This window comes from Panthera onca, chromosome A1 (genome assembly GCF_046562875.1).
Source record: "Panthera onca isolate mPanOnc1 chromosome A1, mPanOnc1 haplotype 2, whole genome shotgun sequence".
Classification (NCBI taxonomy): Eukaryota; Metazoa; Chordata; class Mammalia; order Carnivora; family Felidae; genus Panthera; species Panthera onca.
In genome coordinates this window covers 15,936,977-15,963,521 of record NC_138339.1, presented here as the reverse complement: position 1 = coordinate 15,963,521, position 26,545 = coordinate 15,936,977, and the positions used below count along the sequence as shown (strand labels likewise).

General features: G+C 33.9%; 1 protein-coding gene across 3 annotated transcripts in view; it reads left to right on the top strand.

The window, feature by feature from the left end:
* CDH18 (cadherin 18) overlaps nt 1–26,545 on the top strand; it is a 489,837-nt gene that overhangs the window by 139,761 nt on the left and 323,531 nt on the right. For all 3 annotated transcript variants that reach the window (XM_060634390.3, XM_060634394.3, XM_060634393.3), the window contains exon 2: nt 13,574–14,057. In XM_060634390.3, the coding sequence (XP_060490373.1) occupies nt 13,830–14,057 (228 nt within the window). In that variant the 5' untranslated portion in view covers nt 13,574–13,829. The remainder of the gene's footprint in view (nt 1–13,573; nt 14,058–26,545) is intronic.

Below are 26,545 nucleotides of genomic sequence, written 5' to 3'. Positions count from 1 at the left end.
AATGCCCAATACTGAGCCCTATGCCCTACACTCTTTCCAACTTCAGTTTCTTCCAACGTGATCTTATTAGCCAATGGCTTTAAGTGACTTCAGTATTTTGCTCTCATGCTAATGCCATTTTTTCCTGACTTCTCCACTGAGCTCTAGTTTAGGTGACTGCTCACTCAACATTTCCTTTCAGATGCCTTAGAGGTAGCACACATTTACTAACCAAAAATAGAACTCTACATTCTTCCCCTGTTAATCTTTACCTCTTATGATTCTTTCTGAATGTTCTGCCTTGCAATCCAAACATCATGAAGTATAACACATAGTCTTTGTGTGTGTGTGCGCGCGTGTGTAGCCATATATATATATATAAAATAACTCTTTCTCCTTCCTATGGTAGGGCTTTATATTTAGCTACCATTATCTCTCACTTGCACTTCTAAAATACTGTTGAAACCTGTTCTTCATTTAGTTCAATTGGTCCCTCATGTCCCATTCTTTCCATGGATATTAGAGTGTTCTTTTAATTCAGTTTATGTTATACACTCCACGAAACTCTCCAGTGTCTACTCATTTCATATAAAGTTAAATGTCCTGAGTGATGTCAGTAAGATGGCAGGATAGGAAGTTCCAGACCCTACTTCCTCACATGAAGACACTCATTCAACAAGCATACATAGGCAAATTCCTATTATGAGAAATCTAGAATCCAGTTATGATGCTTCTGGACCTCAGGCAAGTGTGAAAGCAAGTACATCAAAAGTAGTAGGAATACTTGTGGTACCTTCTGGCCATAATCCCTACCCCTGGAACAGTACCATGCAATTGGGAGGAAACTCTAAGCTTCCAGCATCTCCCTGAGAAAGAAACGACTGGGCAATATGTCCAACATTCTCGTAATTTTTAGGGCAATTCCCAGGTGCTGGGACTGTGACTCTTCTGTTTCAGAATGCTGTCAGGGCCCAGCAATAATGCCCACTCTTTCCACTTCTCTTTAACATACCAATAGAAGTCCTACTCAGAGCAACTAGGCAAGAAAAAGATATAAAAGTCACCCAAATTATAAAGGAAAGATAAAATTATATCTAATCACAACTTACGTGATCTTATATATAGAAAAACCTACAGATCCCCCCATACACAAGCACTTAGAACTACTGAACAAATTCAACAAAGCTGCAAGATATAAAACCAACATAAAAAATTAGTTGCATTCTCATGAACTGTCAACAATCCAGAAAGGAAATTAAGAAAACAATCAAATCCATTTACAATAGCATCAAAAATAATACTGCAGGAATAAACTTAATCAAGGAGATAAAATTTGTACACTGAAAACTACAAAATACTGGTGGAAGAAATTGAAACCACAAATTAGAGATACATTCCATGCTCATTCATTGGAGACTGAATATTACTAAAATGCCCATACCACCCAAAGTCATCTGCAGACTTATTGCAAGCAACCCTCAGCAAAGTCGCAATGACATTTTACATGAAGACAAAAAATCCTAAAATCAATATGGAACCAAAAAGAAAGAAAGAAAAGAAAACACCTTAAAAATCAAACAATCTTGAGAAAGAACAAAGCTAAAGGCATCACATTTCCTGATTTCAAAACATATTACAAAACAATACTAATCAAAATAGCACATTACTTGGATAAAAACAGACACACAAATTAATGGAAAAGAATCAAGAGCCCATAAATAAACTCAACAGATAATCACGAGTGCCAAGAATACACAATGGTGAAAAGATCTTTCTTCAGTGCATTTACCTGGGAAAATTGATATCCACATGCAAATGAATAATGTTAGAACTTTGTCTTACACCATACACAAAAGTTAGCTCAAAATGTATTAAATACTTAAATGTAAGACCCCAAACTGCAAAATTCCAAAAAGAAAACAGAGGTAATAAGCTCCTTGACATTGATCTTGATAATAATTTATTGGCTTTGACACCAAAAGTAAAGACAATACAAGCAAAAAGAAGTAGGGTTACATCAAACTAAAATATTTCAGCACAGCAAAGGAAACCTTCAACAAAATGAAAAGACACAAAAAGAATGGTAAAAAAAATATTTGCAAATCATATATCTAGTAAGGAATTAATATCCAAAATGTATAAACAACTCAATTAAGTCTAGCAAAGCAAAGAAACAGATTGAACATGGGCAGAGGATCTGAATAGTTAATAGATATATTTCTAAAAAAGACATACAGATGGCCAACAAGTACATGAAAATGTGCTCAACAGCACTAATCGGGGAAATGCAAGTCAAAACCACAATGAGATATTACCTCTTACCTGTTAAAATGGCTATTATTTTTTTTTTAAATTACTGTTTATTTTTGAAAGAGAGAGCATAAGCAGGGGAGGGGCAGAAAGAGACGAAGACACAGAATTGGAAGCAGCTCCAGGCTCTGAGCTGTCAGCACACAGCCTGATACAGGGCTTGAACTCATGGACTGCAAGCTCATGACCTGAGCTGAAGTTGGACGCTTAACACCACCCAGGTGCTCCAGAATGGCTGTTATTAAAAAGACAAGAAATAGCAAGTGTTGGCAAGGACATGGAAAAAGAAATCTTTTATGTACCATTGGTGGGAATGTAAGAGGGTAGAGCCACTATGGAGAAGAGTATGAAAGTTCCAAAAAATTAAAATAGAACTACCATGTGATTCAGCAATCTGACATCTTGGAATATTTTCAAAGGAAATGGAAACAGGACCTTGAAGGGATATCTGCACTTGATGTTCATTACAGCATTATGTATAGCAGCCAAGAGGTGCAACAAACTTAAAAGTCCATTGATAGATGTATGGATAAAGATGATGTAGGGGACACACACACACACACACACACACACACACACACACACTGGAATATCATTCATCCATAAGAAAGAAAGAAAATTTTTTATATGCTACAACATGGATGAATCTTGAAGACATTATGCTAAGTGACCTAATCCTGTTTGAGAAAACACAATACATGATAAAAGTTTACAGGGCAAAATAAAACTCTGTTTACAGGGCGCTGTGGGTGCAGAGAAGTGCCTAACCCATGTAGAGTGGTGGCGATTGCAAGGAAGGAATGTCACTAGTGTTTGAGAGACGAGTATACAATTTTCAAGGGCCAAAGCCGTGAAAGACATCTCAGGAGACACAGAGCATTCAGGGCTGTGTGACAGGCACTGTGTATTCAACTAGTATCATTATCGTGCATAAAGTGCATAGAGTTTTATGAGTATGTGGCTTATGATAAAATGTCTTCTTGGTCATGTTAGGAATAGTTTATGAACATTTGACAGATTTACTATAACTAGAAAAACTGTACCGACAACACGGTTTATGTGATGCAATTGGATAAAACAAAAACAGAAACAAAACAAAACAAAACAAAAAACACTGAGAACCATTCCAGGTTGTGGATCGTGAAGCAGTGTCGACACCATGCACGTATCTGTCTTCATCCTGCAGATAGCGTGTAATGGAATATCCTTAGCATGAATGTGTGGCCACGTAGATCTAACAAGCTTACAATGGGATGTGAGAGAGTCGGCTGTATTGGTAAGAGCATGCTTGTAACGGTAAAGGGTGAATGTGACCCTGAATAGAAATTCAAAGTTCTGTCAAACGTCAGACAATTTGAACATAGTATTTTAAGTGTATGTATAAAAACGCTACACGTCTTTTTCTGTTTAGGACATTTTATCAAAATTTCTCATTAAAATTCACAAGTATATTGCTTAGCGATAAACAATGCTATGGCTCCTTATAGATTTATATTTTCTAAGGAAATCTCTAACACAGTTTTAAATTCAAGGATGGTTTGACTCAATAGTTTACATAAAACTTTGGTACCTATATGGCATAAAAAAAATTAACACTTAGTTTTCATCCAAATAAGAATAATGATGTTCCATGTTCCATTTTAATTAAGCCAACAAACTTCCATGTAAATTAAGGAAACTGCAATACCCCAAAAGAGGGAGAATCATATGCCTGCTTTTTATAGGGAAGGTAAGACATTTTACTTGAGAAATGATTACTCAAAAAAAAAAAAAAAAGAGCGCCTGGGTGGCTCAGTCAGGCCATCTGACTCTTGATTTCGGCCCAGGTCATGATCTCATGGTTCGTGAGTTTGAGCCCCATGTCGGACTTCTTGCTGACAGTAGGAGCCTGCTTGGGATTCTCTTTCCCTCCTATTCTGCCCCTCAAACTTTCTATTTAACTCTCTCTCTCTCTCAAAAAAAAAAAAAAAAAAAAAACCAAAAAAAACCAAAAAAAAAAAAAACACACACAAAAAAACACACACATTAACAAGAGGAAAACATATAAATTCATTTAATATAAATTTTATGTGACACAGGAGCCTATATAAGGAAATAAAAAAATGAAAGAAAAAAAAAAACAAAAACAAAAACCTGTTAGAACCAGACCCTTATTTGATGGGCTGGACCAAGAGTAGTAAATTGTGAAAATGTAACAAGGCAAAGGGCCTTGGGCTATTTAGTTAATTGGGTAGAGGGATGTGTCTAGAAAGATAAGAGTTAGTTTAGCAAGGCTTGTTTTTACAGATGTGTCTTGACCTCAACTTCCCATCCTTGGTGCTGAGAAATGTTTGCTTCCTTCTGCTATAGGGAGGGCTTCTTTCACATGGGGATATTATCTCCTGCTTTGGGGAAGCTCAGAGTGCCCTTTTGCATCTGGTGCTTTTCAAGTGACTTTAACTTGAAATAATCTATGCTAGAGTGGCATATTTTGAGGTGGCTTATTCTGAACTCCCTCATGACAATAGAACAGGGGACCTTTAGAACTGAGTGGATAGGCTCTGAAGACTGACTTGGGGGACTGGTGATTCGCAGATCATTGAAACAGAGGAATGGGCTTTTCACTGAGAAGAAACAGCTTGCACAAAGGCACAAAGACTAGTAAGAACACAGCATTGTCAGGAGACAGCATGATCGAATGCGAGTAGGTGTTTTCTGGGCAGACACTGAGGGTGAGGGGGTAAGTGGGAAGGTACCAAATATTGAAAAGCCATGAATTTCACCTGAAAGTGTTTTGATTCTATCCTAGAGGTGATGCAAAGGGATGAAGCAGTTTCAAGCAGAGAGTTGAGATTATATACAGATAGAGGACAGACTTCAAAGGCAGAGGTGTTGAAGGAGACCTTGGACAAGGATCAGTCCTTCCATTTGCATTGCCTAGTGCTGTGTGCAAGAATGATGCAGATACAGCATGAGATACAGTTTCTTGCTTTAGAGGAAAAAGAGAAAAGCACGATTTTAATATTTGTGATAAAAGATGCAGAAAAAACCCTCACCAAAAATAAGTCCTCTGGAAGTTAGAATAGAGTGTCATCCATCATCTTGCCATTGCCCCCTCCCCTGATTTTCCTTTCCTGTTTTCTCTTTCCTCTGTACTTTATTCCCTATATCCCAGCCCCTGCCCTGAAATCCAAAGGCTGGAGAATATACTACTGCAGTTCAATGATCGTTATATTAGGGCTAAATTCAGCTGTGAGTAACAAACACAAAAGAGGTGTAGCATTAAAAAAAAGTCTGACATTTTCTCTATTAACTGAGCTCAGAGGAAGGCAGCTTGGGGCTTATATGGAGGCTCCACTCTACAATGTTCTCTGGGATAAAGTTGCATGGCTTCTCTTATCTCCAGGCTATGGCACTCATTCTCTTGGTCCAAAAAGGAGGTGTAACCATCACATTTAGGATTCAAGTGGCAGGCTGAAGGGGAAAGAATAGATAAAACCCATGTCAAGAATCTAAGGACATTTCCCAGGAAGTCGAAAGATAAAACTATGCTTATATGCCATTGGCTAGAACTTAGTGCTGAGGTGATATCAAGCCACAAGAGAGGGTAGGAAATAATAGTGTTTATTCTGGGTAAGTGGAGAGCAGGGACTTAATGCTTAGCAACATGTATAGGGTGCTCGGGGATAGAAACCAGATAGTGATTTAGACATCTAGGAGTCTGCACCAGTGGTGCTTTTTGATATTTTAAACCAAACTGAATAACCATTTTAGAAAGTTATTTCATTAATCCCTAACATTTTAGCTGTGTGTATGTGCATACGTAGTGTTGTGTGTGTGTGCGTAACAAGAATATAAGCTAAACATAAAAATTGTGTGATAGGGAGGCACCTGGGTGGTTCAGTCGGTTAAGCGTCTGACTTCGGCTCAGGTCACGATCTCACAGTTCGTGAGTTCAAGTCCCACATGGGGCTCTGTGCTGACAGCTCGGAGCCTGGAGCCTGCTTTCGATTCTGTGTCTCCCTCTCTCTCTGGCCCTTCCCCTCTTCGAGCTCTGTCTCTCTATCTCTGTCTCAAAAATAAATAAACATTAAAAAAGATTAAAAAATAGTGTGATAGGTAGAAATAATTTGAGAAGACATGGAGAAATTCAAAATATCTATTTGTTACTCTGACATAAGCAGATAAGTAAGGAAAGGTTGCATTTGGTACCACCATTTTCTTCTATATTCATTTTCTAATTTTTGGAGTAATTTTAGCCAGACATATGAAGGGTAGAATCAGCCACATGAAAATTGGAAGTAATTTCATGATATTACCTATTGTAGTCAAATAGATCAGTATTGTGAATATCATCTTACATTCTTATATATCTTCAGGACATTATCTTTCCTCCGATGTGTGTGATTTCAGGAATACATAAAATATAAAAATAAAACTTCATATAGGGGCACCCGGGTGGCTCAGTAGGTTGAGTATCCAACTCTGAATTTCAGCTCGGGTCATGATGTCACAGTTTGTGAGTTCGCGCCCGACACAGGGCTCTGTGCTGATAGTGCAGAGCCTCCTTGGGATTCCCTCTCTCTCTGACCCTCCCCCACTCATGATGTCTCTGTCTCTCTCAAAATAAATTTAAAAATTTTTAACAATTTCATATAAATATGTTTGAATCTAACAATAATAATTTGTCTTGAAACAGAAAAAATAGTTATAACATGAATAGTAGTCTCTGCTTTATTTCCTTTATTTATTCTAGGTCAACATAGTAGGAATGTTCATACATGTATTTTGAACTATAAATAAAATATTACTTATAATGACATAGTATATGACATTGCAAAGTTTACTAATACATACATGGCTCAGTATTTGGATAGCTTTCTTAATTTCCTGTGCAAAAGGAGCTAAGCGAAAAAGCAGGATTTTATTGATACAGTATAATTTTCTTGTCCAGTATTTGTGTCTTTGGTTGTGACGGTCTTTGAAGTGAAAAACAAAGTATAATGTTAACCAAATCAAAGCATGCTTTTAAAAAGTTTTTCTGTAAAAAAAATTTACGGTTAAATATTCTAACTTGAAATTCGATATATTAATACTACTCTTGGAGCACAAACCCTGAATTAATTCGTCTATTTGTCATTTATTTCTTCACTCAAGAAATGTTTACTTATTAGCTACACTATGAGAGGTACCTCACAGGAGATGGCAATACATAGACATGGTGTGAGAACTAAAAACAAAAACAAAAACAAAAACAAAAAACAACAAAGAACTGACACAAAGGAAAACTGAAATGACGCCTATATTAATAATTAGAATGCTGGTTTCTGTCATAGTAAGACAGGATGGTATAATGCTCTGGTAATTTAGAGGAGCACACAGTTCTATTGAACTATGGTATCCAGACTTGCAAGTGATTGGTTTGAGATTTTACCCGACTATCAATCTAATATGTTAGGCTGCCACAGTTTCATAGATGCTGACAGAAGATATGAGACTCAGGATCAGAGACAAAAGACTTTATTACCCATATCACAATTGGTGGTATGACTTCCCCTTGTTCCTCACAAACCATGGGGTAACATGAAGCAGCCCAGGTATATGCCATACGCATATTATCTATGGGTTATGACTAAGGAACTCTAAATTCTGGAATCCTCAGTCATATATTAGGTCTGCTAGCTGACCTCTTCAATCTTTGTCCTAAACGAAGACGTAATCCAGTCAGGCTTTGTGCCCCAAAGGGAGGCGGATGTTCTATCTTTCTTCCAAGACTGTTTGCTATACATGTATCTGTGGAAAAAAAAAAAAAAATGACAGCAGGCAAGCTGTCAATGCCACTCACTCAAACAATGTGCAGAAACATAAGAGACCCAAAGAGAATTGTTTTCCAAAACTAGAAGTCTTTGTGGAGAAACACCCTTCAGTCTAGACCTCAGAGGGTAGGTATTACTGAATAAAATTTGGAGAGTAAGACTCTTAAGGCAAAGAGAGAGGAATGAGCCATGCGAGGGAGTAAAGCCTGTGTGCAAACCTATTTTCATAACTTTCTACACGAAACTTAATAATCATTATTAATATTTACAATATTAATAATTCTAACAGGAAAGCATAGTATGTAAAAGTTAATGCATTCTGATTTATGTATATACTATATTTTAGCATGAGTCATATTTTGAGATAATTTTAAATACATATATATAATTTTGTATACACATTTGTATACAAATATATAATTTTAAATATATTTATATATATTTAAATATATACTTTAAGCAAATGCAGTTTATTATATCAAAACCTTGAGTCCTGAAAAGGTCAGATTGAGATTGAAAATACTGATTTGGCAATCAACGTAGAGACAAAACTTGAAACAAATTTAGGTGAAGCCCTGAACAAATCTCTGTGGTTTATGAGAATTTGCATTTTGACTGTAAGCAAGAGCTCTATTTGACAAAGACTGAGAAGAGTAATTCTCCTAAACAGATGAATTACTAAGTGAGAGAGAGGGAGAGAGAGAGGAAACAAAAACAAAAGCAAAAACTGATAGAGAATTGAAACAATGGAGAGTGAAAGGCAGGAAGGTAAATCAAAACCTCAGAAGTCAGTGTCATCAGAAATTGATCAAGAGCTAGACAGAGAATGAGAGAAGGATACTGATATTTTTGATCATTGGATCCAAAAATGATGGAAACCATAGCTGCAGCATCAGACATGTACCTGAGAATGCATCTTGCCAGCAATGGGAGTTATCCCTGTTATCACCAACCCACAAGATAATTTTGAGATTTTAGACCATCCTGAAGGTAAATACTCACTCAGAGACACACACACAGATACAAAGATTGGTAAGTATTAAGTAAATATTTATTACTCTTAAAAATGACTCTTGTTCAGTGTTTGTAACTTTCGCCTAATATAAGCAACTCCAGAATTCGAACATAATATAAAGTTTCTTACATTTAAATCTGCCTGACAGTATTATAGCTTTAAATGATGAATCTTGGGGCTCCTGAGTATCTCAGTGGGTTAAGCTTCAGACTCTTGATTTTGGCTCAGGTCATGTTCTCAGGGTTTGTGAAATGCAGTCCAATGTTGGGCTCCCATGCTGACAGTGCACAGCCTGCTTGGGATTCTCTTTCCCTCTCCCATGGGCCCTGCACCACTGGGCTGGTTCTCTCTGTCTCTCTCTCTCTCTCTTGAAATATTAAGTTGCATTGTTTCCAAGATGACACAAAGAAAAATTTTCTCATCTGATGGATTTACAGTTTTGATAGTTGGAAAGCCCCCCTTCTGTGTATTGAGCATTATGTTCCCATCGCTATGTACTTACTTCTTCAGGCAAGATGTCTTTATATAACTCAGTGAAAGTAATTCCAAAAAATATGGACTTTCTATCGTACTTTATCTTCTTTGACAGTTTCTTTTTAAGCTAGTTGTGCTCTATGCAATGTCAGATAAATTCCTAACATGTATCCTATAATGCTAGAGTTCAGATCCTGGTGGCAATTATAATTCTAGATTTTTTGAATACATGAAATATCTCATGTCACTCCTCACATACGGAGACTAGAAAGATAAATTCATGAAATAATGTCAGCAGAGTAGGTTTTTATAAAGACATTTTCAAAATAAAAAAGGACAAAGAAAGCTTTTCTTAAAAAAAAAAAAAAGAAAAGAAACAAAAGCCATTCTCTAGACCTCTTTAGAATTCAAGGTTTATAAGTTAAGAATGAATTGGTAAAAATATCCAGTCGAAGACACAAGTTACAAGCATTAACATTTGGGATAAATGTGAGAATCCATTTCTCTGAGAATGTTGTTTCCTCAGAGCTCTCTGAAGGAATGCCTTCCTTCAGGAATGAAGGAAGGCATTGAAGAGCTGTAAATGGCTATTTAATCTTCAGTGATGTAAGTCAGTGACAGTAAGAAAAGTCGTAAATAATACATAATTATTAAATCATAAATTCAAATAATTAGATAGCTGAACATGCTCAAAGAGAATTCATTAAGAATCTTTATTCATAAATGAAAACTGTGAGGCTCAGAGAAAAACTGCTTACAAAATATGACAGTGTTCTACAAGATGAACATTTGAGGTCATGTCTCTTGACTCATATAGTACACTGTTATTAACTCCACTTTGGAAGAGGGAGTATTTACAAAAGCAAGGGGCCACTCTCCGGAAGCAGTGTTGTTTCACTTAGCTTAAGTAACAGAACAATGGAGAGAGGTCTACATTAAACATTATTGCATTTAATGCATTATTTGGAAATTATGTCTTTATTGGAATGACAGTAATGCTTTATGTCAGAGAAGGTTCTTGTTTTCAAGTAACACGTGGCAGCTTTGGCCATGGAAAGCAGCAAATAAATTTATTGGAGAAAGTATTTTCAACCATCAAAACTGGTGAGGGTTGAAGAATCTGGTTTGGGAAGTGGGAAGCAAAGGAAGTTAGACAGTAAGAAATAATGTCAAGTACTCATATTGAAACAGTAAAGCTAGAATGACTCTTAAATTCATGCACCTGCCCCTGGACTCCTCCACAAGGCTGCTGGACTCACATCCACCACATTTGGACCTTGAGAACCTCACTAACACTGTGAAAAATTTCTCAGCTGTCTCTGCATTCATCCATCATTTGTTCCAGGGTATTGGAACATATAATTAACATGGCTGTGCCATTGGTATAAATTCTAACTAAAAGGCTGTAAGAAGAAAGTGTCAGGTCCCTAAGTTTTCAGAGGTGAAAAGGCTCTGCTTATCAGAACTCATATTTTGGAGTCTTCCATGAGGGTAGGTAAGGTGTTTGTTTGAATGTCACTTAAAAAATGGCAGATGTCTGCAACATATTTCTACAGTGTCAGTTTCAATCAATGTTTTTTTTATTATTTGTGTTTTAATTCTTTCTAGTCTATGCAGGGATGGATTTCTTGAAGTATAGCACAAGATTTTTATATCTGGAGTTCTGTCTTCTCACAGTAAATGAGATTACTTGCAAAAGTACAGTAGTAATGTTTACATTTGTTCTTTCACTCCACAGAGCCTTATTTATCACTTTGTAATTATCACAGTGAAGATTCTAAAGATACATATATAGATTAAAATACATCTATATATTTTTGGAATGCCAGACTAGATCATTATTTTAAAGAACACACTCATTCTACATATCTATAATGCATTACAAAAGCCACTTTCTTCACTTTCACTCATGAATTATGCTTTGTTAAACAACTTAGCATAAAGGGCAAAGATGTTAATTTCATTTAGAAATCACACCAAATGGTGTGAAATTATTAAGATAACACCTTCTATATATTCATCAATTTGCCTTCTAAGAAGAAAGACTAAAGTTTCTTTTCTGAAGTCTGTGACTTGAAAATTAAGAGTCTTTAATAATTTATTAGACTGGAAAGAATATTAAAATCAATGATTCAAAGCCACAAATTTTAGTTAAATGAGCAAAGTAAGACTTGAAAAACTTAGATGACTCATGTTTGTACTATAAGTACATTGTTGGAAAAAAAAGTAAATCTGTTTTTTTATTTTATCTATTTATTTTTTTTTTACTTTCTTTCCAGTGCTCTCATCATGCTGGAGCTATAATGGTATTTAAAAAAAAAAAAAACCTTGTTAGAGTTTTTGAGTCATTTTAATTTAAATCAGTGAAAAATACATCTTTGCTTTGAGAGAATATTACCAACTTCAAGTTATATTCACTAGATAATGAAAATGAAATCCTAGTTCCAATCCTATACAATCCTTGAACAACTGGTAAATGAGCATTATCATTACCCAAATGTATGGGAAGACGTATTAATAGAGAAGAGTACCGTATTCTGAGTCTCATGTGAGATGTTTTACATTCCCTACTTGATAGAAACTTTTTTCAGTTGTGTGAAGGAATTATGCTATGGCTAATTGTTTACATTCAATTTTTTAAGTCTTTATATTGATAAGTCAGCTACTTTATAATTGATTCAGCTTTACATTTCAGTTTGTGTTGGTATACAGGGGTGAGCTTTATGAAATGAGAGTTATGCATCTAATATTTTTCTAGATAGAACAGCTATAACCTTGAATCCACGTTTCCTTCCAAATACCTATGGAAACATACATATAAAAATACAGCAAAACTTGCTACACCATTTCATGTTTTTGTAAAGTACTAATTTCAGGGTCATCTTTTTTTTTCCCCCTCCCAAATCCTGCCTGTTTTCTTCTAGAAATATTTCGTAGGTTTTGCTTGATTGTCCCAATTGTACTAAAATCTGAGACCGAGTCTTCAACATTTCTTATTTGAGAATCCAAGCATTTTCCCCTGATCTTTTTGCTACCATTCTTTTGTTCCTTGTACCTTTCTTTACATAGCTGCTAGAATTGTGGGTAATGTCATCCCCAAGCTTACAATCTGTCTTGCCTGTATGTGAAGACCACACCCTAGAGTATTATCTGTAGGACTAACAAAAATCCAAGCAAACTATGCTTCAGCCAATTGAAGCTCTCTCACTCATACTCAGCCATGCCAATCTGATCCCCATCTATGGACTGAGTTTAAGTTGCATACTTTTTTTTTTCAGCCATCTTTCTATCTGCTCTGCTTTATTTTTGTCTCTTGTGCTTACTAAGCAATTCAAGTACCTACCTACTTGATTGCTTTAATGATCTGTGACAGTTTTTCAACCCTAAAGTATTTTGAGTATTTTGGTGAAGTTCAGTGAGTCACATGGAGCAGGTAATCCATGTATGTGTTGTGATTTTGCATCACATTTAACAAAAATAAAATAAACACAAAACCGAAAATTTTCATGTAGTAAGGAGTGCCTAATGGATCATATATTAGAAGAGATCATATCGCAAATGTGCACATACTCATGGTCAGTTTCTGAGCATTTCTGCAGTCCCTAGGACTGCATTTCTGTTGTTTCCAAGGATTTGATACACACATAAATATATAAATATAAAAATATGCATATATATATGCACAAATATTCAAATATATACATTCTTTTAAAAGTAGTATATATATATTTACAAAGAAATACATAAATATAAATATATATTAATTTGTTTTTAAGTATTGAGAATTAACAGTAAAGATAAGAAGATCCTTGTAAAAATGTATGCAGGATAAAGCTTATGCATGACTGTGTGTATGCATGTTTGTGTGAATTGCAAAAAGAATTTGTATGTATTCTTTACACATCAGCATCAGCCTACAAAATAGTATAATTTGCATTCAGAGAAAATACTTAAAGCTACCATGTTTTGTAATGTATATAATTTTCTCTCTATCCATTAGGTAGAAAATGGTTGCCTGTGTTCACTTACTGTGAAGATTTGGAATCAGACAAGTACAGATTTGATTCTCCAAGTGTTTCAGGATGTAAATGTAGTCTGAGCTTTCCCTGATGGGCAGTTAAATCATGGACACGCTAAACAATTTACTTTGGACTGTCCTTCCAAAAGATGCTCTGGATTCTCTCTTGAATGCGCACTAAGCATTTATAACTGACAAGGAAAAGAAAGAAGACGGTGAACTGGAAAGCTATCTTACAATGAAAATTACGAGCACATCTTGTATCTGTCCAGTCCTCGTGTGTCTCTGTTTTGTGCAGAGGTGTTATGGAACTGCTCACCACAGCTCCATCAAGGTGACCAGAAACCAGACCAAACACATTGAAGGTGAAACCGAAGTCCACCATCGTCCCAAAAGGGGATGGGTTTGGAATCAGTTCTTTGTTTTAGAAGAACATATGGGACCCGATCCACAATATGTCGGAAAAGTAAGTGTTTGTTTGTTTGTTTTTTCCTATTCTAAGAAATTATGAGGTAAGATGAGGGTAGAGTTGAGTTGGATTTGAAAAGACATAGAAAGTAGAGGGAAATATGCTATAGAATGGTATTACTTATAAAGGATGGTTCAAAATCATGATTGAAAAATATAAAGTGTGCCAGTCATGTCACATCTCCCTAAACATTGGTCCATACATGTTGAACTCAATGTTCTTCACCACCGTATGACTCTTTGCATTCTTTTGTGTAAAGTAGCAACACTGAATTGAACACATAATTGAGTGATTTTGTCTTTATTATCATGAAGGTATCTTATAATTCACAAAGCCATTTACTGGTGCATTGGTATTTATATGTTTCAATCTATGGCTAATGCACATGAAACAATGTGCATCTATTATATTTCATGGCATCTAATATATTTTTGTTAATTGTCACAGCGATTGTATTTGAATCTAAGCCATCTTTTAAAAGCACATGGATGTTTTTTCAATTCCCCATATTAATTTCCATAAAAATGCTGATATATTTTAAATATAGATTAAATGTCCACAGGATGTATAGGTTTTGTTAAAATTCCGAAAGAGTGAAGTTGGTAAAATAGTCATAACTTTAGACCACCTTCCCTTTCTCTTGAAAATACAAGACAGTTTAATGGTTTACCAAACCAATCAGGAGATTGTGTGTTCACTAATTGGGGACAGCTTCACCATGTGTCATGCAGGCTCCAGGGTAGAGAATAGAGCAGGAGGTGGAGAGACCTTCTGATGAATTACCGATCCTTGGAAGCAGCCACTTGGTTTACTCAGTACCTCTGGGAGAAACAGTAAGCACAGCAGTAGAATCTCCATGACTGCAGGCTCAGTGAATTTCATCTCCCTGCTTGACTATTTATTTTCACTTTAACACTGTTAGTACTAAAAAAAAAAAAAAAAAAAAAAAATACTACTGCATCCAAGATCCAAGCCATAGTGCTTCCCTAATGTGTAGGCAGTACAGGATCACAAACCATCTGCTTCGCCCCTGATCCAACAGGGACTGGGTTGCAGCTGTATTTCCATAGCCAGCAGGAGCTGAGGAGTCAGAATGTGGTACATAAGAAAAGATCTGAAACAGTTCTGTCTTTTTCTTATATGCATATTAAAATGAGATGAAACAACTCATCTTCATCATTTATTTATTTCTACAAAGTATTCCACAAAGTAGATGTAAACAAATGTGCTAAAATTATGTGTGTGTGTATACACACACACACACACACACACACACACACATATTGAATTACTTGAAACTCGTGTTTTTTATTATGAACTTCAGAATACTTTTCTGTAATTCTTTATTATCTTTGAGAAAAAGAAAAATTAAAAAAAAACAGAAAAAATGCCCTCCCCCCTTTAGGAGTACCCGAAAAGGAAAATGTATTTTATTACTATAAATATTTTGTTATGGATATTTCTTGTCATATCAATCCATGTTAAAAACAAAAAACAAAATTTGCTGGAAAGGAAAAGATCGGACGACTTTCATTTCCTCTTGGGTCACCTCATCTAGTAAAAGATGAAGCCTTATTAGGTTGATCAATTTCAGACATTCTTTCTGGGCCTGGGTGCCAATGAGCATATGGTTGAGAGCTTGTTACCCATCAGGAGGCGGTAGAAGTCTGTGAAGCTATTCAAGCTGGTAGAGGTTCTGTGGAAATTGGTATCTGTTCTACTGTTTCTAGTATTGGTGGACAAATATAAATTGTTATACCCAAGGATGTGGTTCTCTTATTCCCTATCTGACCTGACCCTCTCACTTTGTCTTGTCTTGTCTTGTCTTTTCCTTTTCTCTTTTTTCTTTTCTTTTCTTTTCTTTTCTTTTCTTTTCTTTTCTTTTTCTTTTTCTTTTTCTTTTTCTTTTTCTTTTTCTTTTTCTTTTTTCTCTTCTCTTCTCTTCTCTTCTCTTCTCTTCTCTTCTCTTCTCTTCTCTTCTTCCTTTATGAGAAATTCTAACTTAATTGTACAGATTTCTTCCAGTCACCTGTCTCCATGTACATACATATATCCTTATAAAAATACAAATATAACTGATTTTTAAGACTGCAAAGTTCAACGATCCATATGTGCTTAGAATAGTACTTGTTGTCCCATTACTTTAATTTGTTCAAGAAGTGAATTTATGTCTCGCATTTACAAATACATTCATATGGAAACAGCTATGTATTTTCATAGCACTTAGGAATAAAAAATAGAATCATTACAATTACTATGAGTAGGAAAAGGAATTCCTCCAAAGAACTGAAAATTATGAACTTAGACCTTCTCTGACACAGAAATGTCAGCAGTTTTGTCATTAGAAATAATTAGTATTCATGCAGTGGAGTTTTTGTATTAAAATAGTATTTTTATAGATGCATTATGTAAGTTTATTTTAAATTATCCTTGAGCTCTTGAATATAATCGTATATAACTACAGTTATATTTCACATTATAAAACAGCTTTATTAGACATTTGATTAGGGTTAAGCTCCTAAGTGTTTTTATATACCAACTTCTTATATATTTTTATGATACTTTTCTTAATATTTTTAATCAATGTTTGAGTTAATATGAAGGTATTTATTTTGTTGACAGTAGTCAATATATATTGCTCACTACTAAGATGCTTATATGTGGCTGTGACCATGATTAAAGGACTATTTCTAATGGTAAATAGTATAACTATGTGTGTGTGTATATATATATATATGTATGTGTATATATATATATATACATATATACACATACATATATATGTGTATATATACATACATATATATACATACATGTGTATAATATATATACATACATATATACACATGTATAATATATACACATCATTATACATGCATATAATTATATATACATATATGTATAATTGATAATTAATAATACATATTTTTTCTGATGGTAATGGCCATGAAAGATCAGATACCATAACTAGCATGAATATATCTCATGTATTGGATCTCTAGGAATTGTTAAATACCTTTATATATCTCATAGATGTAAAGATTTTAAAAATAATTGAAGGATTAGAGTAAGAAAAATATTATAGCACACTGGTTAGAAAGTAAGTCCTTTTCTCCTGGAACAAATTATATAGTAATGTCTATATAATTTTAAAACAATAGTGTTTTTTCTTTCCAAAAATCATATAAAAACTTGATGTTTACATGAAAAATGCAGATTGAACCCCATTATGAGTGAGACTATAATTTTATATAAGATACCACACAAATTCTAAAATTTATGCCATCCATAAATACCTGTCATTGGAGTAGATTCAATGTCTTCATGAGATATCAATAATTAGTGAGTACAAAGATTTGAGTTACAGCTTCTTTGCTTATTATCTGTATTATGATTGGCAAGTCTCTTTAATTCCCTGTGTTTCTATTTCCTTAAAGGTGAAGCTGAGAAATATTGTTTGGTAGTTCTGTTACTAATTCAACTATAAAGTTTTATTTATGGTTTAGATCATGGGTAAGTTAGACTACAGTCTGTGTGCCAGATTGAGTCTGTGCACAGTTTGGTATTACATACATAGTAAGCAAGTTTGGGTTTCTGTTAGTTTTGATTTTTAAATTTTGGGAAAAAAAATTTAAATAATGTCTGTGAGGTATGCCTGGGTGGCTTAGTTGGTCCAGAGTTAGATTTGATTTCAGCTCAGGTCATGATCTCAGGGTTGTGAGGTTGAGCACCACATCAGACTCTGTGCTGATCATGAAGCCTGCTTAAGATTCTCTCCCTCTCTCTCTCTCTTTCTCTCTCTCTCTCCCTCTGCCCCTCTAGCTCTCTCTCTCTCTCTCTCTCTCTCTCTCTCTCTCCTCACTTTTGAATAAACAAACAAATAAGAAATGATTTTTGTGATATGGAAATTATATGAAATTCAAATTTCAGTTTCCATGACTAATGTGTTTTATTTTTAAGTTTATTAATTTATTTTGAGAGAGAGAGACAGAGAGAGACAGAGAGAGACAGAGAGAGTGAAAGCACAAATGGGAGAGGGGCAGAGAGAAGGAGTCAGAATCCCATGCAGGCTCCACACACCATCAGCACAGAGTTCCATGTGGGGCTTGAACCCACGAACTTTGAGATCATGACCTGAGTCGAGATCAAGAGTCTGACTCTTAACCAACTGAGTCACCCCGGTGCCCCTAATGTGTGTGTGTGTGTGTGTGTGTGTGTGTGTGTTTAATGCAGCTACGCTTATGCATATATGTATCTATATGGCTGTTTTCAACCAAAAGTGGTAGTATTAAGAGGTGGCCAGAGAAAGTATGGCTCACAAAATCTAAAATATTTACTAGTGGCATTTTCAGGTAATGTTTGTGGATTCCTATTAAGATGCCTGCTGCACCTAGCATAGTGTGAATACTTTAGAAGGAGGTCGTGGGACTATTTCATCTTTGTACATACGTATCTATCTTCGTGCCTATTGTAATGATCAAATGGTGATTCACAGAAAGTACTCTATAAACCATAAACTTGTATATCCATGTTAATGGTTGTGATAATTATTTCAAATTATTGAAACAGAAATCTTTCCCATTACTCATTGCTTTTATGAAAGAGAGAATTTTGAAAGTTTCATTTCACCATTTTCACTGGGGACCACTCCTCCGTAGATATTTTAATGAATGTTTATTAACTCTGGTTTCATTTTTATTGTTGCTGTTGTGTTGCTGTTGCGTGCAATAATATAATGAATGTTTTTCTACACACATTTAATATACATATATCCATGGAAGAAATTTCCAAACGTGAGATTCTGATTCAAAGATAAATGTTTAGGGGCACCTGAGTGGCTCAGTCGGCTAAGTGGCTGCCTTCGGCTCAAGTCATGGTCTCACGGTTCACTGGTTCGAGGCCCACATCAGTCTCTCTGCTGTCTGCATGGAGCCCACTTGGGATGCTCTGCCCCCCTTTGTCACTGCCCCTCCCCCTCTTGTCCCTTTGTCTCTGCCCTTCCCCCACTTGTCCCCTCCCTCCCTCCCTCCCTCCTTCTCTCTCTCTCTCTCCCTCTGTCTCTCTCTCTCTCTCAGAAATAAATAAATAAAAAGTAAAACAAAAGATAAATCTTGAATTTGGGTAGGTATTACTAGATCCCTGTCCATAGGTATTGTAGTATATTCTGCATTTATCTCCATGATGTAGAAAAGTGACAATTTCTCTATAGCAATGCCAATAAGATGGGATTGTAAAACTTGGAATTTTGCAATTATAATAGGTGAAAAATAGCATCTCTGTGTGCTTTTTATGTACATGTGTCTTATTATGAGTTAAATTGATCATCTTTTCCTATTTGAAGGATACACATTTATACATTTTTTTTTTTTACTGACTGTTCATGTCTCTTAATCTTATATTGTTTTGTTGGACTCTTTAACTTATCAATACTAATAGTTCTTTACATAATAGGTGCAATAATTTCTTGCCAATTATATGTTATGTATAGTTGTTTTTTTTTTTTTCAAACTTACCATTTGTCTTGGGACTTTGTTTATAATTACTGCTTTATAAAAATTTATTATTTTAATGCAGTGATTTCTGGCATTTTTTGTTCTTTCCCCAATATTTTCTTTGTTGAAGTACAATTAAATACTTATATTAGTTTCAGGGATACAGTATAATGATTCAGTGGTTCTGTGCATTACTCAGTCCCCAGCCTGACAAGAGTACTCTTTATCTCTTTTATTTTACACATCTCTCCACCTACCTCTCCTCTGGCAACTGCCAGTTTTCTCTGTATCTAAGAGTCACTTTATCATTTGCTTGTTGGTCTCTTTTTTTCTTTTTTTTTTTTTCTTTTTAACTTCACATATGAGTAAAATCATATGATGTATTTCTCTTTTTGTTTGACTTAGCATTATAACTTCTAGGTCCACTCATGTAGTTGCAAGATCTCATGGCAAGATCTCATTCTTTTCTTGACTTTTCTGTGTGTGTGTGTGTGTGTGTGTGTGTGTGTGTGTGTGTGTGTGTATGTGGGGATGTGTGTGCATACCATATCTTTTTTATCCATTTATCATATCAGTGGACACTTGAATTGCTTCCATATCCTGGCTATTATAAATAATGCTGAAAAACATATGGGTGCATATATCTTTTTGAATTAGTGTTTTGTTTCCTTTGGGTAAATACCCAGTAGTGCAATTATGGGATCATATGGTAATTCTATTTTAATTTTTATTAGTATTAATTTAGTTTTATTTTGAAAGAGAGAGAGGCAGAGAGAAGGGGAGAGAAGGGGAGGGAGAGGGAATCCCAAGCTGGCAGCACAGAGCCCGACACAGGGCTCGGTCTCACAAACTGTGAGATCATGACCTGAGTCGAAATCAAGAGTCTGAGGCTTAAGTGACTGAGCCACCCAGTCTCCCCGGTATTCTATTTTTAATTTTTAGGAACCTCCATACTGTTTTCCACAGTGGCTTCACCAATTTACATTCCCACCAACACTGCAGGAGAGTTCCCTTTTCTCCAAATCCTTGCCAAAACTTCCCATTTCTTGTCTTTTTGATTCCAGCCACTCTGCCACATCTAAGGCATTATCTCATTACACCTGTCAGAATGGCTAGAATCAGAACAACAAGAGATTCCTAGCATGTTTTTGACTAAAGCTGTATTTTTAGACTTAGAGTCTTCTGAAATTTGAGGATATGGTGTTCAGAATTTGTGACAGTAGATAAAAAATATATTCTTTAGGCCTTAACATCTATAGTTTATCACACATATTAGAAAATATTACTTATTGAATAAAAAATGGTGTCAAAGTAGAAATGCTTATGGTAGAGACCAGAAATTATAATTCTGAATATATTTGAATTTCTGTTTCCTTAGCCACTTGAAATTGGTTGTTTTACGTCTACCTCTCATATTTCCCTATAGATTATATCCTTAGATATGCAAGGTTATAATTGCAAAGTATATTGACTCTCACTAATATATATTAGGAACATTTAGTGTATGTAATAGGTAGAATTTAATTAAAAATATCCACTGCAAATAATGTCTTAATCCACAGCTGCTCACAATACACTTCATGTATTTCCAATGGTAACTGCTTGTGCTTAGCTATTGTTCTGCTGCATATATACATTTTATTTTCACTTGAATAATAGTATAGAAGTTTATTTCTTTAGCCAAGCATCTTTGTATGAAAACAAAGGAAGTTCTAATTTCCCGGGATATCTGTAAGTGGATTTTTTTTTTTTACATTGCATTGCTTGATAATAAAAGGGAGTGGAATAAAACTCATAAACAAAAAGTAAGAGACCGAACTGTATGTTTTTACCTAGCAGTGCATTATAGGCTAAGATACTTAATCTATTCACAATTTTATGTTTAGGTTTATGGCTCTACTGACATTAAAGATATTTTGATAGTAAAAGTTAAAAACTTAATTTTTTTCAGAATAATCAAACAAATTATGTTCTCCATCTTACATTTCCTACATTTTTGGTGTATCTGCTTATAACTATTATAATTTTTTCTAGATAATAACCATAACACAGAGAAGCTATTGCTTACATCTGTTAAGGATTTAGTTACTAAAATTCTGCCACGCTCCCTCTCCTCCCTATCTGCATCCTCTCTTGAATGATGGGTATAGACTATAGACAATTATTCTCAAATTGCTTTATTAAAAACAACACACACATCAAAGATAAGGAAGGAATTCGAGGAAAATAAAGGAGCTAAGAAACCATCTTGCCAAATTTTGCAAGTAATAGAGAGCAACGATGCTCAACATGGTTAAGTGACCTCTTCTTGTTCAGGGTATTAGCTATGGCAGTGGCAAATAAGGAATTATAAGATATCTGATTCTTTAATGAAAATCAATTTCTAATATATAGTGCAGGAAATTCTTCTCTCATCGTCACTATTACTGGCATTATTCTAAATTTTTTTTTCTTTTTGAATAGAGAACCTTAAAACCTTTTAATATGAAGTGCTGTAGTTTCAAATTAAATAAATGATTTTGAGGTTAAAGAGAGAATAAATCATGTAAAAATGATAGGGAAGGTTCAAGCTTTTCAGAGAAAGAATATATGATATCTTTAATGTCATTATGAGCTCTGAATTAAATATTAAGTGTGCAGCAGGGAAAGGTCCCAATTGTCATCTAATATTGTCAAGATGATAATTTTATGAACGTTTTTATCATAACTTCCTTGAAATGGAAAACTTCATGTATCAAAATATGACATTTGAATTTTATACAGATGACAATGTGATGGCATGATGTCGTGTGAAATTAATTATGGTATGCGGTTTTATACGGATATGGAACTTTTCCAATAATCATCATGGAAATTTAACTATTTAGGTCCATTCTATAAGAAATGGGATGCATAAAAGAGGATTTTGATTTGGCATATGTTTCATTTAGGTTTTGGAAATTCAGAATTTTTTTTTAAGAAATCTGATCTCATTAAGGTTAATTACATTTTAGAAAATATGTGGTATTTTGTTTAAATATAATTTTAAAATGTTTAAGGTAATTAAGGCATTTCTTAATGTTGCACTGACAGTTTTAAGGGTCCTAATCCATTTGCTATGACCAGAGCATATATATTTATTCACATTGTGAACTTTAAAACAGTATAAAAACACACCCACCTCCGTGTGTGTGTGTGTGTGTGTGTGTGTGTCTGCGTGTGTGCGTGTCTGTGTGTGTCAGTGTTGTGAGCTGATTTTCATCTTTGAGAGCTTTTGGTAATGTCAAGAGACAATTTTTGCCAGACCTAAATCGTCTATATAGTTGGGTTCATGATACTTAAAAGCCCTAGAAAATGTTTTAATGCATTTTCAAGTCAGAATAAAATACGAAAATAAATATTATTCAGTTGGTATTATACTAATCTTTATGTCAACACAATTATAAATAGAATTTTTTAAATTTTTTTTAACTTTTTTCAAATTTATTTTTGAGACAGGTATAGACAGAGCATGAACGGGGGAGGGTCAGAGAGAGGGAGACACAGAATCTGAAATGGGCTCCAGACTCTGAGCTGTCAGCACAGAGCCCAACGCGGGGCTCGAACACACGGACCGGGAGATCATGACCTGAGCCGAAGTCGGCCGCTTGACCGACTGAGCCACCCAGGCGCCCCTAGAATTTATCATTTTAGTTGAAAAAGCAGCCCACAAAGGAAAAACGGTCAACCACCTGTGGAAGTTTTAACGTGGACCTGATTCGGGGTTGTGACCAGCAGGGATGTGGTGCTACCACGAGCAGTTCGTTATTAGAGACCAGAGATGCCGCTATACATTTTGTAACAGGCAGAATGCCCGGTCCCCATTAACGACAAAGAATTTTCCAGCACACCACAGCAATGCTGCCAGCATTGATCTTATATTAACGTTCTTGTGTCACATTTCTCTCGGTCAAAATGTTTTCAAATATTTTTCCGTACTGTTACCTCACTATAATGCTATTCTATATGTGACTTTTGTCATCCACGTAGAGATGGGTGTAAACTTTTGATTTGTTTATGCAATCTGACAAGTTAGTTTTCTAAGTAATGAGTTGATTCCATTACATGTATTGTGATTTCTAATACACTTGGACTTACTACTTGCAATTTATTTTGTATTTTATGTTCCCTGTTCTACTATAATGTCTTCTGGCATTTCTCTCTACTGGTTTAGAAGTTTTTATGTTGTATGTTTTTAAATTCTTTTTTTTTTTAACATTTATTTATCTTTGAGACAGAGAGAGACAGAGCATGAACGGGGGAGGGGCAGAGAGAGAGAGGGAGACACAGAATCGGAAGCAGGCTCCAGGCTCTGGGCCATCCCAGAGTCTGATGCGGGGCTCGAACTCACAGACCGCAAGATCGTGACCTGAGCTGAAGTTGGACGCTCAACCGACTGAGCCACCCAGGCGCCCCAATGTTGTATGTTTTTGATATTTGTGCTTGCTCTTAGTTGTTTGCATGTGCTCTTGACTTTGTATGTCAAAACTTAATATTTTTACTTACCTCCTAACAACAAGACATGGGATGGTCAAATTTGGGTGATGTTACTGTGTTTTCTACTTTTTATATACCTACTGTGCCAAGTTGTTTTTAAGGCACCAAATCACTCATTATTCTTTCTGTGAGTATTAACGTTTAAAGTATATATTTATTTATATATCTAATATATGTAACAGGTCTTTACTCCCCTTTCCTTATATATCAAACTTTTCTTCTTGAGTTCAGTGACTACTTTCTGCAATATGATTGTGTCCCATTTTCTTTTTCATTGATAAACTTTATTTTGAACATTTTAATTTCACTGTAGTTAACATACAGTTTTATATTAGTTTCAATATAGTGATTCAACAAACCCATACATCACCTGGTGTTCATCATGATAAGTACACTCCTGAGCCCCTACATTTCATCCATTCCCCTACCCACCTCTTCCCGGGTAACTATCAGTTTGTTCCCTATGGTTAAGAGTCTGTTTCTTGTTTTGTCTCTCAATTGTTCTCTCTCCTATTTTTTCATTGCTCATTTGTTTTGTTTCTTAAATTCAAAATATGAATTAAATCATATATTTGTCTTTCTCTGACTTACTTATTTCACTTAGCATTATACTCTCTAGCTCCATACATGTCTTTGCAAATGGCAAGATTTCATTCTTTTTTTATGGCTGAGTAATAATATATATATTACATATACATATATAATAGTATAATATATCGCATATTAATAATGTACAATATATAGCACATATATTACTGTATTATTACTAATATATTACTAATTAGGAATATATTACTAATATTATATAATAGCAAAATATAATAGCAAAATATTACTATAATATTACTATAATAATATAATATATTATATAATAGCAAAATATTACTAATTATTACTAATTAGTAATATTACCAATTATAATTATAATTACTAATAGTAATTATTATATAATTATACTAATTATATAATTATAATTATACAATTATAATTATATAATTATATAATTAGCAATAATTATTACTATTATTACTAATTATTATTACTAATTATTATTACTAATTATAATCACTAATTATTATTACTAATTATTATTACTATTATTACTGTTATTACTATTTTTACTACTATTTTATTTATATTACTACTATATTACTATACTATTATTACTAATTATTAGTATATTACTAATTACTATTATTGCTAATTATTAGTATATTACTAATTATTATTACTAATTAGCAATATATTACTAATTTATATTATATTACTAATATTACTAATATTTTACTAATATATATTAGTAATATATATTACTAATATTTATTAATATATTAATTAGTAATATATGACATATTAGTAATATATATGCTATATATTGTATATTATTAATATACAATATTAATATACAATACAAGTATTATACTATTATATATTATGTATATATATTAAATATATATTATTACTCAGCCATAAAAAATAATGAAATCTTGCCATTTCAACATATATGTTGTATATATTATTAATATATAATATATGTCATATATTAGTAATATTAGTAATTACTATTATATTAGTAATATATTACTAACTACTAATATATTAGTAATATATTACATATTAGTAATATATAATATATATGCTATATATTGTCTATTAATAATATATATTTTACATATGTATAATACATATACATATATGTGCAATTACATATGTATAATATATATTATTACATATATATTATATATTATTACTCAGCCATAAAAAAAGAATGAAATCTTGCCATTTGCAATGACATGTATGGATCTAGAGAGTATAATGCTAAGTGAAATTAGTGAGTGTGTGTATATATATATATATATATATATATATACACACATATATATATGTGTGTGTGTATATATACACTTATATACTATATAAATACTATAATATCCTCTAAGTATAGTATAATACTCTATATACTCTACTATATATACTATATATACTATACAATACTATAATATACTATCAATATTATACTATACTTATATACTATATAAATAAGTGTGTATATATATATGTGTATATGTATACACACACACACACACACACACATATATATATATATATATATATATATATGTAAAACTTCTTTATCCATTCATCTATTGATGGACACCTGGACTTCTTCATTAATTTGGCTATCATAAATAATGATGATATAAACATTAATGTGCACATATCGCTTTGAAAGATTGTTTTGTATTCTTTAAGTAAATATCCATAGTGAGATTACCAGATTGTAGCATTGTTCTATTTTTAGCTTTTTGAGGCACTTGCATATTGTTTTCCACAGTGGCTGCACCAGTTTGTATTCCCACCAATAGTGTAAGAGGGTCCCTTTTTCTCCACATCCTCACCAACCCTTGTTGTTTCTTATGTTTTTAATTGTAGCCATTCTGAAAGGTGTAAGGTGATATCTCATTGTAGTTTGGATTT